Consider the following 14,268-nt stretch of genomic DNA (forward strand, 5'->3'; position numbering starts at 1 on the left):
CCAGGAGCCGCGCAGGTGTCAGGGATTACTCATTCCCTGCCATAACGATAACGGGCTGCGGGGACAGCTCTTCCTGCCGTTCCCGGGGGTGACACCGGGGGGTGACACCGGGGGTGACACCGGGAGGTGACACCGGGGGTGACACCGCGCTGGGCGTGGCCGCGTGGGCGTGGCCACACCGGGAGGGGGCGTGGCTTCCTGCGCGTTCGCGCCTCGCAGCATCTTGTCCCGCGCCGGCCGCCGTCGCGCCCCGCCCGCCATATTGTGCCCGGCGCAGGCGGAGCGGCGGCCGGCGATGGGTGAGGGAGGCCGGGCCCGGGGCAGCGCGGCCGGGGGGGAACGGGCGGAACGGGCGGGGGGAACCCTCCCGGCAGCCGGCGGGGAGCGCTCCGGGCGGCGGGCGGGGCGCGGGAGAGCCCCGAGGCTCCCCCGGGCTCGGGGAGCGCCCACGGAGCCCTCCCGGAGCCCTCCGTGGTGCTCCCGGGCGGGTCCTGAGTAACCCGGTGGGGTTTTTAGAGCCGCCGAGGGTCCTCTCGGATTTTGTGCAGCCCCACCTGTGCCCCCAAATTTCTCCCTCAGAGCTCCTTGGCCCCCAGTGTTCTCCTGCAGCCCCCCTTGTGCTCCCAAATCTCTCCCTCACAGCTCCCCCAGAGCTCCTGGGGCTCTCATTGTTCTCCTGCAGCCTCACCAGTACCCCCAAAATTCTCCCCCACAACTCCCCCAGCGCCCCTTGTCCCAAATCTCTCCCTCACAGCTCCCCCAGAGCTCCTGGGGCTCCCATTGTTCTCCTGCAGCCCCCCTTGTGCTCCCAAATCTCTCCCTCACAGCTCCCCCAGAGCTCCTGGGGCTCTCATTGTTCTCCTGCAGCCTCACCAGTGCCCCCAAAATTCTCCCCCAGAACTCCTGGGGCTCCCATTGTTCTCCTGCAGCCCCCCTTGTGCCCCCAAATTTCCCTTTTGCAGCCCCAGCTGCTCCCCCAGAGCCCCCGTGACCCCAAATTTTACCCCCAAATTTCCCTTTAGGGCCCCCACGTTTCCAGTTTCCCTCCTGGAGCCTCGTGGCTCCTTCCTGCACCCCAAATTCCCCCCCGTGTGTGCCCTCACAGCTTCCACTGCTCCTCCAGAGCTCCTGCAGTTCCCAAAAACCCCAAAAAACATCCCAAAAAACAGCAGCTCCCTGCAGATGCAGCTCTGGGACGGGGATTTTGGAGAATTCCCGAGCTCACATCAGTTTTAAAGCTCCCTTGAGATCAGTTCTAAACCTTCAGCACACATTTTGTTGCTCCAGATGCAAATTCCAAAGCTGGAAGTGATCCACCAGGCAGAGGAATGTGCCCGAGTTTCCCTCACAGCTCAGATTTCACTTGCAAAGGGGATTTTTTTATCACTGCTGTGGATTCTCCTGAGGTTAACAGGATCCAGAGGAAGTTTGAAAAGGCTTGGGATGAGTTTTGTGTGTGGCAAAGGAGCACTGGAAAAGCTTGGCCCCGTTGACCTCAGTGCCATCAAAGCATAAAGCAACAAATGCCCTAAAAATGTGTTGTTTCTTCCCATCTCAAAGAGCCAAAAAAATAAAATAACGATTTAAAAAGCTGTACCCTTCAGTTCCAACACAAAATGATACCAAAACAGCCCAAATTTCTGAAATTTTGGGGCCAGTTGTTGAGTGTGGAAAACAGGGGTGACACCACAGGGATGCAGATGGAATTCCTTGTGAAGTGATGAATTCTCAGCCCCTCCTTGAGCTGGAGAAATGTGGGAGACAGGGAAAAAATAGGTGAAGAAATTGGGATTATTATCCTGGAGCGACAGGCTCCATCAATGAAATTTGGAGAAATTTGGATTATCCTGGTGACAGCGAGGCCTGGAATACTCCATAAGAAATGCTAATTAATCCATGCTAATTAATATGGAAAACAGGGATGACACCACAGGGATGCAGGTGGAATTCCTTGTGAAGTGATGAATTCTCAGAAATGTGGGAAACGGGGCAAAAATAGGTGGAGAAATTGGGATTATTATCCTGGAGTGATGAGCTCCAAAAATTAATTCTGGAGAAATTTGGATTATCCTGGAGTGATGAGCTCCAAAAATTAATTCTGGAGAAATTTGGATTATCCTGGAGTGATGAGCTCCAAAAATTAATTCTGGAGAAATTTGGATTATCCTGGAGTGATGAGCTCCAAAAATTAATTCTGGAGAAATTTGGATTATCCTGGAGTGATGAGCTCCAAAAATTAATTCTGGAGAAATTTGGATTATCCTGGAGTGATGAGCTCCAAAAATTAATTCTGGAGAAATTTGGATTATCCTGGAGTGATGAGCTCCAAAAATTAATTCTGGAGAAATTTGGATTATCCTGGTGACAGCAAGGCCTGGAATGCTCCATAAGAAATGCTAATTAAGAAATGCTAATTAATGCATACTCACTAATATGGCAAACAGGGATGACCACACACCCTGATGATTCCCCCACAGGGATGCAGATGGAATTCCTTATAAAGTGATGGATTCCCAACACCTCAGCAAGGCTGGAGCTCCCTGAGGTGACCTGGAGAAATGTGGGAGGGCAAAAACAGGTGGAGAAATTTGGATTATCCTGGAGTGACAGGCTCCATAAATGAAATTTGGGGAAATTTGGATTGTCCTGGAGCAGTGAGCTCCAAAAGTTAAATTTGGATGATGCTTCCACCACAGGGATGCAGGTGGAATTCATTATAAAGTGGTGAATTCTCAGAAATGTGGGAGATGGGGCAAAAATTGGTGGAGAAATTGATGCCTGGAATGCTCCATAAGAAATGCTAATTAAGAAATGCTAATTAATGCATACTCACTAATATGGCAAACAGGGATGACCACACACCCTGATGATTCCCCCACAGGGATGCAGATGGAATTCCTTATAAAGTGATGGATTCCCAACACCTCAGCAAGGCTGGAGCTCCCTGAGGTGACCTGGAGAAATGTGGGAGACAGGGCAAAAATAGGTGGGGAAATTGGGATTATTATCCTGGAGTGACAGGCTCCATAAATGAAATTTGGGGAAATTTGGATTGTCCTGGAGCAGTGAGCTCCAAAAGTTAAATTTGGATGATGCTTCCACCACAGGGATGCAGGTGGAATTCCTTATAAAGTGATGAATTCTCAGAAATGTGGGAGATGGGGCAAAAATTGGTGGAGAAATTGGGATTGTCCTGGAGCAATGAGCTCCAAAATTTAAATGTGCAGAAATTGGGATTGTCCTGGAGTAATGAGCTCCAAAATTTAAATGTGCAGAAATTGGGATTGGGGAGATGGGGCAAAAATTGGTGGAGAAAGTTGAATTCTCAGAAATGTGGGAGATGGGGCAAAAATTGGTGGAGAAATTGGGATTGTCCTGGAGCAATGAGCTCCAAAATTTAAATGTGCAGAAATTGGGATTGTCCTGGAGCAATGAGCTCCAAAATTTAAATTTACAGAAATTGGGATTGACGGGGTGGCGCCAGCGAGCCTCCACAAGAACCACTAATTAAGCCCCGCTAATTACCCCCTGTCAATGTCTCCCTGCAGTGGTGAGGGCTGAGCCCAGCCCGCAGTGAGCAGCCAGGACCCCCAGAGCGCTGGGCATGGCCGGGGGACGCCGGGGGCCCAACAGGAGCTCCTACTGCAGGACCCCCCTGTGCGAGCCCGGCGCCGCCGGCGCTGCCGGCCACTCCTCGGGCTCCTCGGTCACCGGCGTGCGCTCCCGGACCAGGTAGGGCACCTGCTGGGCTGGGCTGGGCTGGGCTGGGCGTGCAGCGTCTCGGGGTCCTGGGTGTTAAAGCTCCCCCTGTTCTCTGACCTGGAAGGTCGTCCCGTTTCCTGAGCTTAAAGCTTGTCCCGTTCCTTGAGCGTAAAGCTCGTCCCATCTCTCACTCTTAAAGCTTGTCCTGTTCCTTGAGCTTAAAGCTCGTCCCGTTCCCTGAGCTTAAAGCTCGTCCCATTTCTCAGTCTTAAAGCTCATCCCATTCCTTTAGCTTAAAGCTCATCCCATCTCTCACTCTTAAAGCTCATCCCGTTCCCTGAGCTTAAAGCTCGTCCCATTTCTCAGTCTTAAAGCTCATCCCATTCCTTTAGCTTAAAGCTCATCCCATCTCTCACTCTTAAAGCTCATCCCGTTCCCTGAGCTTAAAGCTCGTCCCATTTCTCAGTCTTAAAGCTCATCCCATTCCTTTAGCTTAAAGCTCATCCCATCTCTCACTCTTAAAGCTCATCCCGTTCCCTGAGCTTAAAGCTCGTCCCATTTCTCAGTCTTAAAGCTCATCCCATTCCTTTAGCTTAAAGCTCATCCCATCTCTCACTCTTAAAGCTCATCCCGTTCCCTGAGCTTAAAGCTCATCCTATTTCTCAGTCTTAAAGGTCATCCTGTTCTCTGACCTTAAAGCTTGTCCCATTCCCCAGCCTTAAAGCTCATCCCATTCCCTGATCTTAAAGCTCATCCCATTCTCCAACCTCAAAGCTCGTCCCATTGTGACCATAAAGCTCATCCTGTTCCTTGATCTTAAAACTCGTCCCATTCTCTGATCCTAAAGCTCATCCCATTCCCTGATCTTAAAGCTCGTTCCGTTTTCCAGCCTTAAAGCTCATCCCATTCCCTGATTTTAAAACTTGCCCCATTCCCTGACCCTAAAGCTTTTCCCATTCTCTGACCATAAAGCTCCTCCTGTTCCTTGACCTTAAAGCTCCTCCCACTCCTCTCCCTTAAAACTCATCCCATTCCTCTCCCTTAAAGCTCATCCCATTCCTCAGCCTTAAAACTCATCCCATTCCTCCATCTTAACGCCCATCCCATTTCCCCCCACCTCCCCCTGTCCGGGGTTGTTCCAGCCCAGCCTTGGGCACTCCCAGGGAAGGGGCAGCCACATCTCCTCTGGGAATTCCATTCCAGCCCCTCCCCACCCTCACAGGGAGGATTTTTCCCCAATATCCCACCCAACCCAACCCTGTGGGACTGGGAAACCATTCCCACCTCACTTTCCTCTTAACTCCCAGTTCCCTTTTCCTGCATCCCATTTGTCCATCCTTGGAATGAGGATGGGTGTCCCTGAGACTCCTCAGGACTCCCAGGAGAGTTCAAAGCCCTTCAGTGACCAGGGAATGAGAAATGAAAACAGAGACAATTTTATATCCAAAGCCAGCTGGGGCTGTTGCATCCCCAGTGCCCTGAGGATGCAGGCAGAGTTTAGCCCAGGTGATGTGGCTCTGTGGGGTTTTTAGGATCAGCTGGATGCTGAGGCAGAGCAGGAGGGAGAAGCCAAGGAGCAGCAGCACAAACAGGAGGGTTTTTATTTACTCTGCAAAGAAAACATTCAGTCTGCCTCAGCTGAGGGCCCTGAGTCGGGATTTTTAGGGATACAGTTATCCAGACAAGCCATTGGGGCCATGGGAGGTGGAGCAGTGCAGCTTTGCTGGGAACAGCACACACCCAGAGCCTGATCCCAGGCAGGGCACACACAGATCCACACCCAGCCCACCTCAAGGCATCCAGAGCTCTGCTTGGTGCAGGCTCTGAAGTGACAGGACACAGGGAATGCCTTCCCACTGCCAGCTGGGATTTGAGGGAGAAATCCTCCCCTGGGAGGGGCTGCAGTGGAATTCCCAGAGCAGCTGTGGCTGCTGCATCCCTGGAAGTGTCCAGGCTGGGCTGGATGGGGCTTGGAGCCACCTGGGATAGGGGAAGGTGACCCTGCCCATGCCCTGGATGATCCTGGATGTCCCTTCCAGCCCAAAGCATTCTGTGATTCCGCTGTTTATCAGTCCTGAGGATCTCAATCACCATGAGTTTGGGAATCTGGGCATTTCAGGGAGACAGCTCAGGCTCCTCAGGTTTTCCCCTCACTCACGGCCTTATTTTAGGTTCTCCATCTCCTGTTTTAAGCCATGGCCTGATCCCCCTGCATCCCCCTGGATCCACACTCCACAGTTTAATCTGGGGATTTACAGGAACACTTTGTGCTCTGCAGTTCCTTTGAGGCCCACACCCAGATTCTTTTGCCTGTTTTTATTTAGAGATTGCAGCTCAATCTGGGAGATATTAATTCCCTTTGATCCAGAGGATCAGTCTGGGATGCTGTGCCTGCTCACACAGGAAGAGGCTCCCCTGGCTAAACTCGTTTTTCCTCCTCAGGTGAACAGAAGGTGAAGAATGAACAAGGGCTTGTGTGTAATTGCTCTGCCTTTCATGTTCAAGCACTCTTAGATATGTAAACACCAACTTGAGCTCTGAAAGCTTCCAATTAATTAAGAGAGCCACTGAGTAGCACAACACAACTCTGGGTCTGAACAACACAGGGGATTTAATATCAAATGTCCTGGGTCCAAATATTGCTTTGTGTGGGCAAATCCCTGCTCACATCTGCCTGAAATTTCTGATTTATGCCAGCCACTGATAGCTGGAGTTTCCCCATCAATCTCAGACCTGTGGAGGGGAGCTGGAGGACATTGCCCTGCTCACCCTGGCTCTTGGCTCCCCTGGCAGGAGTGGCTCGGGGACAGGCCTGTCCAGCCCCCCCCTGGCAGCTCAGAGAGTCATTCCAGGGCATTGCCCTGCTCACCCTGGCTCTTGGCTCCCCTGGCAGGAGTGGCTCGGGGACAGGCCTGTCCAGCCCCCCCCTGGCAGCTCAGACAGTCGTTCCCCTGCGGCACTGCAAGATCCCCGAGCTGCCCGTGGAGAGGAGCGTCCTGTTCGAGCTGCAGCTCTTCTTCTGCCACCTCGTCGCCCTCTTCGTCCACTACATCAACATCTACAAGACAGTGTGGTGGTACCCACCCTCCCACCCTCCTTCTCACACCTCCCTGGTAAGCACCAAAGGGCAGCTGCAGCTCCCAGGCTGTCTCTTGGAGCACTAAACCTAAAGTTTGTTGTATAATGTTTGATAAAAACTGTATCTGACCCTTCAGGGTTTCTCCTGCCAATCCCTGTTTCCCACATTTTGGGCTCTGGCTGCCTGCTTGGCGTTCTCTTGGAAGAGAGATTCTCCAAAGAGAATAATTTGGGACTTAATGTGTTGAATGTGGGTTCCTGGTGCTGATGGAACTGGAATAATTTTGGTTTTGTCCCCACAGAACTTTCACCTCATCGACTTCAACGTGCTGACGGTGACAACCATCGTCCTGGCACGGCGGCTCATCGGTGCTGTCGTCAAGGAGGTAAAGTCAGAGCTCTCCCTCCAGGGGATTTGTAAAGCTCTGTGTCCCTTTTGCCATTCCAAACCCCTCCATCCTTCCCTGAAGACCTCTGTGATCCAAGTCAGAAGCCCAGGAAAGGTTTCCAGTGTGAGGAACAGAGAGCTGAGCTCCCAGACCTGCTGGGTCTGTGTCCTTCTCTGACTGTCTGAATTTCTGTCTCAGCCAGACTAGTGACTGATTCCCTCCTCCCTTTTGCCTCTTTCCTGCTCTCTCCATCATTGCAGCTTTCCCCAGGGAAGAGTCGTGGATGCTCACTGTGGAAGAAGCATCCCATGGTGAGCAGTGCCAAGACCTTACCTAGAAACTCTCTGAGCAATGAAGCCCAAATTCCAGAGGTTTTGGGGAGCCCAGGTTCCACAGAAAGCCTCCCTGTCCTGGTGTCAGCTGGGCACTGCCATTTCCTGTTTAGCTATGATTTTCCACACAGTTTTCTCCTTTAAGAAGAGGGGATGGCCAGCTGTGCCCAGCTCTGTCCTGTGTCCCACAGGCTTCCCAGAGTGGCAAAGTCTCCCTGCCACGCTCCATCTTCCTGGTGGTCACTCGCTTCGCCGTCCTCACGGGCACGGGCTGGAGCTTGTGTCGCTCCATCATCCACCTCTTCAGGACGTACTCCTTCCTCAACCTCCTGTTCCTGTGCTACCCGTGAGTATCAGGGCTGGGGCACCCACCCAAAATCCAGGGCGAGGCTCCCTGCAGCCCTGTGGGGTTCTGAGCTGCGAGTCTGCAAGGCTTGGAGCAGCCTGGGCTTGTGGAAAGTGTCCCTGCCCATGGGCACAGAGTTTATCCTGCACCTCTCCCTCCTCTGTCACATTCTCTGGTGGTAGGACACGTCTGTGACATTGACCCCTCTTTCAACTTGACGTGAGCATTAATTATTACTCATTATTGCTGCTGAAAAGAGTTGTGTGCTTTTCCCATGGCGCTCACAAAACTCAGGGCTTTGTTTTCCCTTAGTTCCTGGGTTCTTCTGCCAGGTGAAGGGATTCAGACAGCTCCTGGTTTTTGTTACCTATCAAAAGGAAGTGTTTGGAGTGGAAATAGCTCCCTCCTCCCTGGTAAATGCAGGAGGAAACATCCCCAGAGATTTGCTGCAGGGGGAAACATCCCCAGAGATTTGCTGCCTGTGTCTGAGCTCAGAGCTCTTTTTGGGAGTTTCCCTTTGGAATCCTGGAATCCCAGACGGGTTTGGGATTCATTCAGCAGTGGCAGGGACACCTTCCCCTCTCCCAGGTTGCTCCAAGCCTTGGACTCCCCCAGCTCAGAGCCCCACAGGGGGATTTGGGCTGGTGATGCCAGTGGGATGGGGTGCAGCTGCTGAGCTCTGTGCTTTTCCAGGTTTGGGATGTACATCCCCTTCCTCCAGCTGAACTGTGACTTCCGCAAGGCCGGGCTCTTTGCTCAGGTGGCCAACATTGGCCCCAGGGACACGGGGGAGGTGACAGCCCGCGGCAGGGACTACCTGACAGTGCTGAAGGAGACCTGGAAGCAGCACACGAGGCAGATGTACGGCATGGAGGCCATGCCCAGCCACGCCTGCTGCCTGTCCCCAGACCTCATCCGCAACGAGGTGGAATTCCTCAAAATGGACTTCAACTGGCGCATGAAGGAGGTGCTGGTGAGCTCCATGCTCAGTGCCTACTACGTGGCCTTCGTGCCTGTGTGGTTTGTCAAGGTGAGGCCTGGCTGGAGGTGACACAATGAGGGAGGACAGTCCTCACTTGTGGTGACCGAGTTCTGAATGTCTGGTGGCAAACGGGGTGAGGCTGTCCCTGTGCCCTGAGGGGCTGGTGCTCCATCAGCTGGGCATGGGGAGCACCAGGAGCTGCCTCCCTGGTTTTGGTGATGTTGGCACAAATATTTTGCATGGGGAGCACCAGGAGCTGCCTCCCTGGTTTTGGTGGTGTTGGCACAAATATTTTGCAGGAATTCTCCATCCCCCATCCCATGTGGGCTCTTCCTTTCCAGGCAGGATCAACAGCTCCACGCAGAGCCCTCGTTTTTCCTGCCTGCCTGAGTGCTGTGTGTGGTGATGCCCTGGGCAGGTGAGGCTGTCCAAACTGTCCCACGGTGTCCAAACACTGTCCCACCTTGCTGTCCCCCCAGAACACTCAGTACTACGACAAACGCTGGTCCTGTGAGCTCTTCCTGCTGGTGTCCATCAGCACCTCGGTGATCCTCATGCAGTACCTGCTCCCTGCACGCTACTGTGACCTGCTCCACAAAGCTGCAGCACACCTGGGCTGCTGGCAGAAGGTGGATCCAGCCCTCTGCTCCAACGTGCTGCAGCATCAGTAAGGAATTCTCTTTTCCTTTTGCTGGCTGGGTGGGAGCTCAGCCTGAAAGTAAACCAGAGAAAAGTGAGAGCAGAGTTGTTGGCTGGCACATCCAGCAGCACAGACACTCTGGGCACTGTCCCTGCCAAGCAGAGCTGATTTTTGGCAAGGTGCCTGCTGCTCCTGGCCACGGCTACCTGCACTTTGTCACTGCCATAGTGACAATTCCAAACTGGGAGCAGAATTCCAGTACTCCTCAGTGCTGCTGGGGAGGCAGCAGAGCCCAGTGCCCCATGCAGGTGGGATTAAGGTATTTTTTGTCCCCTGTAGGTGGGATTAAGGCATCCATTGTCCCCTGCAGGTGGATTAAGGCATTTTTTGTCCCCTGCACTGGCACATCCAGCAGCACAGACACTCTGGGCACTGTCCCTGCCAAGCAGAGCTGATTTTTGGCAAGGTGCCTGCTGCTCCTGGCCATGGCTACCTGCACTTTGTCACTGCCATAGTGACAATTCCAAACTGGGAGCAGGTTCCAAACTGGGAGCAGTGCTGCTGGGGAGGCAGCAGAGCCCAGTGCCCCATGCAGGTGGGATTAAGGTATTTTTTGTCCCCTGTAGGTGGGATTGAGACATCTCTTGTCCCCTGCAGGTGGATTAAGGCAATTTTTGTTCCCTGCAGGTGGGATTAAGGCATTTTTTGTCCCCTGCATTTGGGATTGAAGCATCTCTTGTCCCCTACAGGTGGGATTGAGACACCTCTTGTCCCCTGCAGGTGGATTAAGGCAATTTTTGTTCCCTGCAGGTGGGATTAAGGCATTTTTTGTTCCCTGCAGGTGGACTGAGGAGTGCATGTGGCCTCAGGGGGTGCTGGTGAAGCACAGCAAGAACGTCTACAAGGCCGTGGGTCACTACAACGTGGCCGTGCCCTCGGACGTGTCGCACTTCCGATTCCACGTAAGCTCCCCTCTCCTCCCTGGAGCAGGGATAACTCAGCAGGATCCTGCTCCTGGGGGCCTGGACACCTCGGGCTGAGGGAGCTGGGGGTGTCAGTGCCCAGGGTGGGGTTCAGGCAGCCCAGTGCCACCAGGGTGACTCCATCCAGAGCTTCCACCTCCACCCGGCGCCTCACCCTGCTCTCCCACAGTTCTTTTTCAGCAAACCACTGCGAATCCTCAACATCCTGATCCTGCTGGAAGGAGCTGTCATCTTCTACCAGCTCTACTCTCTGATTTCCTCGGAGAAGTGGCACCAGACGATCTCCCTGGCTCTGATCCTCTTCAGCAATTACTACGCCTTCTTCAAGCTGCTGCGGGACCGCCTGGTGCTGGGCAAGGCCTACTCCTATGCTGCCAGCAGGGACTCAGAGCAGAAGTTAAATTAAAACAATTGCACTGATGCTCTCAGCCTGTTACAGAACAAAGGAAAATGAGAAACCCTCAGAGCTTTGTATTTTTGTTACCACTGCTTTTTTTTTTTTGTTGTCGTTTTCTTTGATAACTGATGTAATTAAAAGGAAAAAAAAAAAAAAACATATTTTTTTACTCCGTGCAAGTTGTTTGTGTGTTTGTTGTTTGGATCCACCTCCACCAAAAGGTTTGCTGTTGTTTGGGTGTAAGGAGGGGTTTTTTTGATGCTGCTGAGGTTTGACAGGGGTGGAGAGGGAGGAGGAAGGTGAGAGTTCAGGTGTGTTGAAGCTCCCAGCTGGGTTCCTTTAGGAGGGGGTGAACCCTCATCCCGTCCTTTGGGGGTCCCCAGGAGCTCCTGTGCCCCCTCCCCATGCTCTGTGTAGGGAAAGGTGATGTCATTTCTCTAAAATGTATATTTTTAAATGTGTAAAAGATGTGTGTTTTTAAAGATCCCCAGCTTCTGCAGCACGCTGCTTTGAGGGGTCCCCTGTGGATGTGGGGGCACGGGGGGAGCTGGGGGCTTTGAGGAGCCCCAGCCGCTCCCCTTTGCTCCTTTACCCGCGGCTCGGGTGCTCTCCCCAGGCTCCTCCTGCCCAACCTGCCCGTCAGGATCGGGGGAGGAGGAGGAGGAAGAGAGGGAGGAGGAAGAGGAGGAGGAAGGGAGGCAGCGCATCCCGAGAGCCCCGGCCCGGGGCCGGCCCCGTTGCCTGGAGCAGCGCCCGTGCGGCCGCTGAGGGGGCTGCGGGCTCCCCCTGCCCGCGGGAGGGTCCCGGGGGGTCCCAGGAGGGGTTCCGGGGGTGCTGAAGGGGTCCCGGGGGGGGCTCGGGGGGTCCCGGCCCCGGCCTTTGTTCCGGCGGGGCCGCGCGGCCGCCAGGGGGCGCCCGGCGCGCGCGCTCCCGGTCCCGATCCCGGTCCTGATCCTGATCCCGGTCCCGGTCCTGATCCCGGTCCCCTCCCCATCCAGATTCTGATCCCGGTCCCGATCCTGAACCCGGTCCTGATCCCGGCCCCGATCCTGATCCCGGTCCTGGTCCCCGGTTCCATCCTGATCCCCGTCCCCATCCCGATCCCGATTCTGATCCCGGCCCTCATCCAGGTCCCTGTCCCGATCCTAATCCGGTCCCGGTGCTGGTCCCGGTCCCGCTTCCGACACCGCTCCCGATTCATCCCGGCCACGGCGGGGGAATTCTTGCCGCTGAAAGCGGATCCTGGTCCCGGTCCTGATCCCGGTCCTGATCCCGATCCCGGTCCCGGTCCTGATCCCGGCCCCGATCCTGATCCCGGTCCTGGTCCCCGGTTCCATCCTGATCCCCGTCCCCATCCCGATCCCGATTCTGATCCCGGCCCTCATCCAGGTCCCTGTCCCGATCCTAATCCGGTCCCGGTGCTGGTCCCGGTCCCGCTTCCGACACCGCTCCCGATTCATCCCGGCCACGGCGGGGGAATTCTTGCCGCTGAAAGCGGAGACCAAACACCGGAGCGGGTCCGGGGAACCGGGACCGGGAGCAGAACCGGGACCGGGATCGGGACCGGGACCGTCCGTGGCGCCGGGGAGGCGAAAGGGGGTGTCGGTGCCCGGCAGAGCCCCGAGGGACGGCGGGGACACGGCGGGGACAGGGCGGGACCAAAGGCCACCGGAGCGGAGCCGCCGCCGTTTCAGCGCTGCCGTCAGCGGGGCAAAGGGCGAGGAAGAGGAAGGAGCAGCGGGGACAGCGAAGGCTGGAGAGGAGCCAGAGGCGGGCGAGCCCACGGGATTGTGTTTCCCTCACCCCCACCCCGCACCGGGACCGGCGGGGAGCGGGACCCCAATTCCCGGGGACACCGAGGGGCTCCGCTGCTTGGAGCGGCTGCGGAACCCCCCGAGCCCCCCGGCAGATCCTGCGCGTTTGGGGGGCACAGAGCGGCCCCCCCGCCTGTCCCTGCTTCCCGTGTGACCCCACAGGACCGAGCCCGGTGTCCGGCCGGGATTTCCAGCCGGGTGGGGCGGGGGGTGATGCCGGGGCCCCGGCACGGGGGGAGGAAACGGCCGTGTCCAGCCTTTCCCGAGGATGAGGATTTCCTTCCTCCCATTGAGCGGGGACCCTGGGGTTAGCACGCAGCCGTGGGACACTCGGCCACAGGACGGGGGGCCTGGCTGGGAATTGGGGGGCAGAGACCCCCGACACAGCCCTGGGGGCATCTCCCTTATTCCCCTCTGCCTGGCCGCGACCCCGAGAATGCAGGAGCTGGGTTTGGGGGGGCACAGGATGGAGCCACGCAGCCATTTCCTCCTCTCCTTCCCTTCTTCCCACCCCGAGAGCGCTGCGGATATTTCGGGGGCGAGAAGAAGCTGGACGCGGGGCTTCTCGGCTTTCCCAGAAACGCAGCCGGGAGCAGCTGTCACCGCCAGCAGTGACACGTCTCACTTCCCTCCCGCCGGGGCTTTCCCAGGCCCCCGGGCGGGGACCATGTCCCGGGGGAGATCCCGCTGGGAATTCCCCCGGGAGCCCCACGGAGGTGGCTCCGCTGGGGGCTCAGCTGCCGTGGTCGCCCCGGGGGTCCCGGGCTGCCCGCCGGGGGTCCCGGGCTCCATCTGCCGCTCCCCGCGGCCGCTAATCCCGGGATTAGCAGCCAGATGCCAGGGGCAGGTCTGCCGCAGGTAGCGAGGATCCCTCGGGAGGAGCTGCTGACATCAAAGTGCAGGAATTATGGCAAATCCCAGCCGAGCCTGGGGTCCCCCGGGCAGCGGGACAGCGGGGACAGGGAGCTCCATGCGCCAGGACACGTCTGGGGTGTCACACAGAACCCCAGGACAGCGGCCACGCTGGAGCAAAATTCCCGGCAGAAATTCCCTCCATGTGCACACCCAAAATGGGAAAACTTCACCCTCCTGCTGCCCGCCGGGAATCCCCTCCCGCTTCCCAGCGGATGCGGCTGATGGGAAGTGCTTGTTTTCCCCTAAAAGCCGTCCCAGCATTCCCGGGAGGCCGCGGCTCCCACCCTTATCCCAGTTCCTGGGACCTCCCAGCACCAATTCCTGTCTGGTGCCAGCCCAGCTGGGCACAGAGGAAGGATTGCTGGATCCTGGAGTTCTGGGTGATGCTGGGTGGTTGCACCCCGCATTTCTGGGTGATCCTGCAGCTCAGCCCCTCCCTGGGGACCTCCCAGTTCCGCCTCATCCATCCCAACCCCCAGCCCATCCCTGGCTGCTTCACTTCCAAATCCAGCACCCAGCAGCTCCTGATGTGGACGAGGAGGTGGAAAAGGACAGGAACATCCCCCAAAACCAAAGGTGATCCCACCTGGGCTGTGCCACCCAGAGACTGGCAGCTTTAATTCCTCCCTAATAAAGATTTTTTTACATTAATAAATCCAAATCCCCAAAGTGGTTAATTAAGGATTCATT

At 56.0% G+C, this 14,268-nt stretch overlaps 1 protein-coding gene across 3 annotated transcripts; it reads left to right on the forward strand.

Annotated features, from left to right (window-relative positions):
• The first annotated feature begins 235 nt into the window (after positions 1 to 235).
• TMEM39B (transmembrane protein 39B) lies at positions 236 to 11,022 on the forward strand. 3 transcript variants are annotated; one of them, XM_039729149.1, is made up of 9 exons: positions 236 to 299; positions 3,549 to 3,732; positions 6,596 to 6,815; positions 7,083 to 7,166; positions 7,693 to 7,847; positions 8,541 to 8,877; positions 9,309 to 9,496; positions 10,311 to 10,431; positions 10,622 to 11,022. In XM_039729149.1, the coding sequence occupies exons 2-9, from the start codon at positions 3,605 to 3,607 to the stop codon at positions 10,856 to 10,858; spliced, it is 1,470 nt and encodes a 489-aa protein (XP_039585083.1). In that variant the 5' UTR covers positions 236 to 299; positions 3,549 to 3,604; the 3' UTR covers positions 10,859 to 11,022. The 3 variants fall into 3 exon arrangements, with proteins under 3 accessions (XP_039585083.1, XP_039585085.1, XP_039585084.1); XM_039729151.1 differs by lacking the exon at positions 236 to 299 and adding an exon at positions 2,843 to 2,949; XM_039729150.1 differs by lacking the exon at positions 236 to 299 and adding an exon at positions 2,869 to 2,986.
• The last annotated feature ends 3,246 nt before the right edge of the window (positions 11,023 to 14,268 follow it).

This window comes from Passer montanus, unplaced genomic scaffold, assembly GCF_014805655.1.
Source record: "Passer montanus isolate IOZ18808 unplaced genomic scaffold, ASM1480565v1 scaffold68, whole genome shotgun sequence".
Classification (NCBI taxonomy): domain Eukaryota; kingdom Metazoa; phylum Chordata; class Aves; order Passeriformes; family Passeridae; genus Passer; species Passer montanus.

Excerpts from the sequence above, each read along its gene's own strand:
- TMEM39B (XM_039729149.1), top strand. The coding sequence starts at position 3,605 with ATGGCCGGGGGACGCCGGGGGCCCAACAGGAGCTCCTACTGCAGGACC. Across the intron at positions 7,167-7,692 it reads TCGGTGCTGTCGTCAAGGAG|GCTTCCCAGAGTGGCAAAGT; the intron begins GTAAAGTCAGAG and ends TGTGTCCCACAG. Across the intron at positions 7,848-8,540 it reads CTCCTGTTCCTGTGCTACCC|GTTTGGGATGTACATCCCCT; the intron begins GTGAGTATCAGG and ends GTGCTTTTCCAG.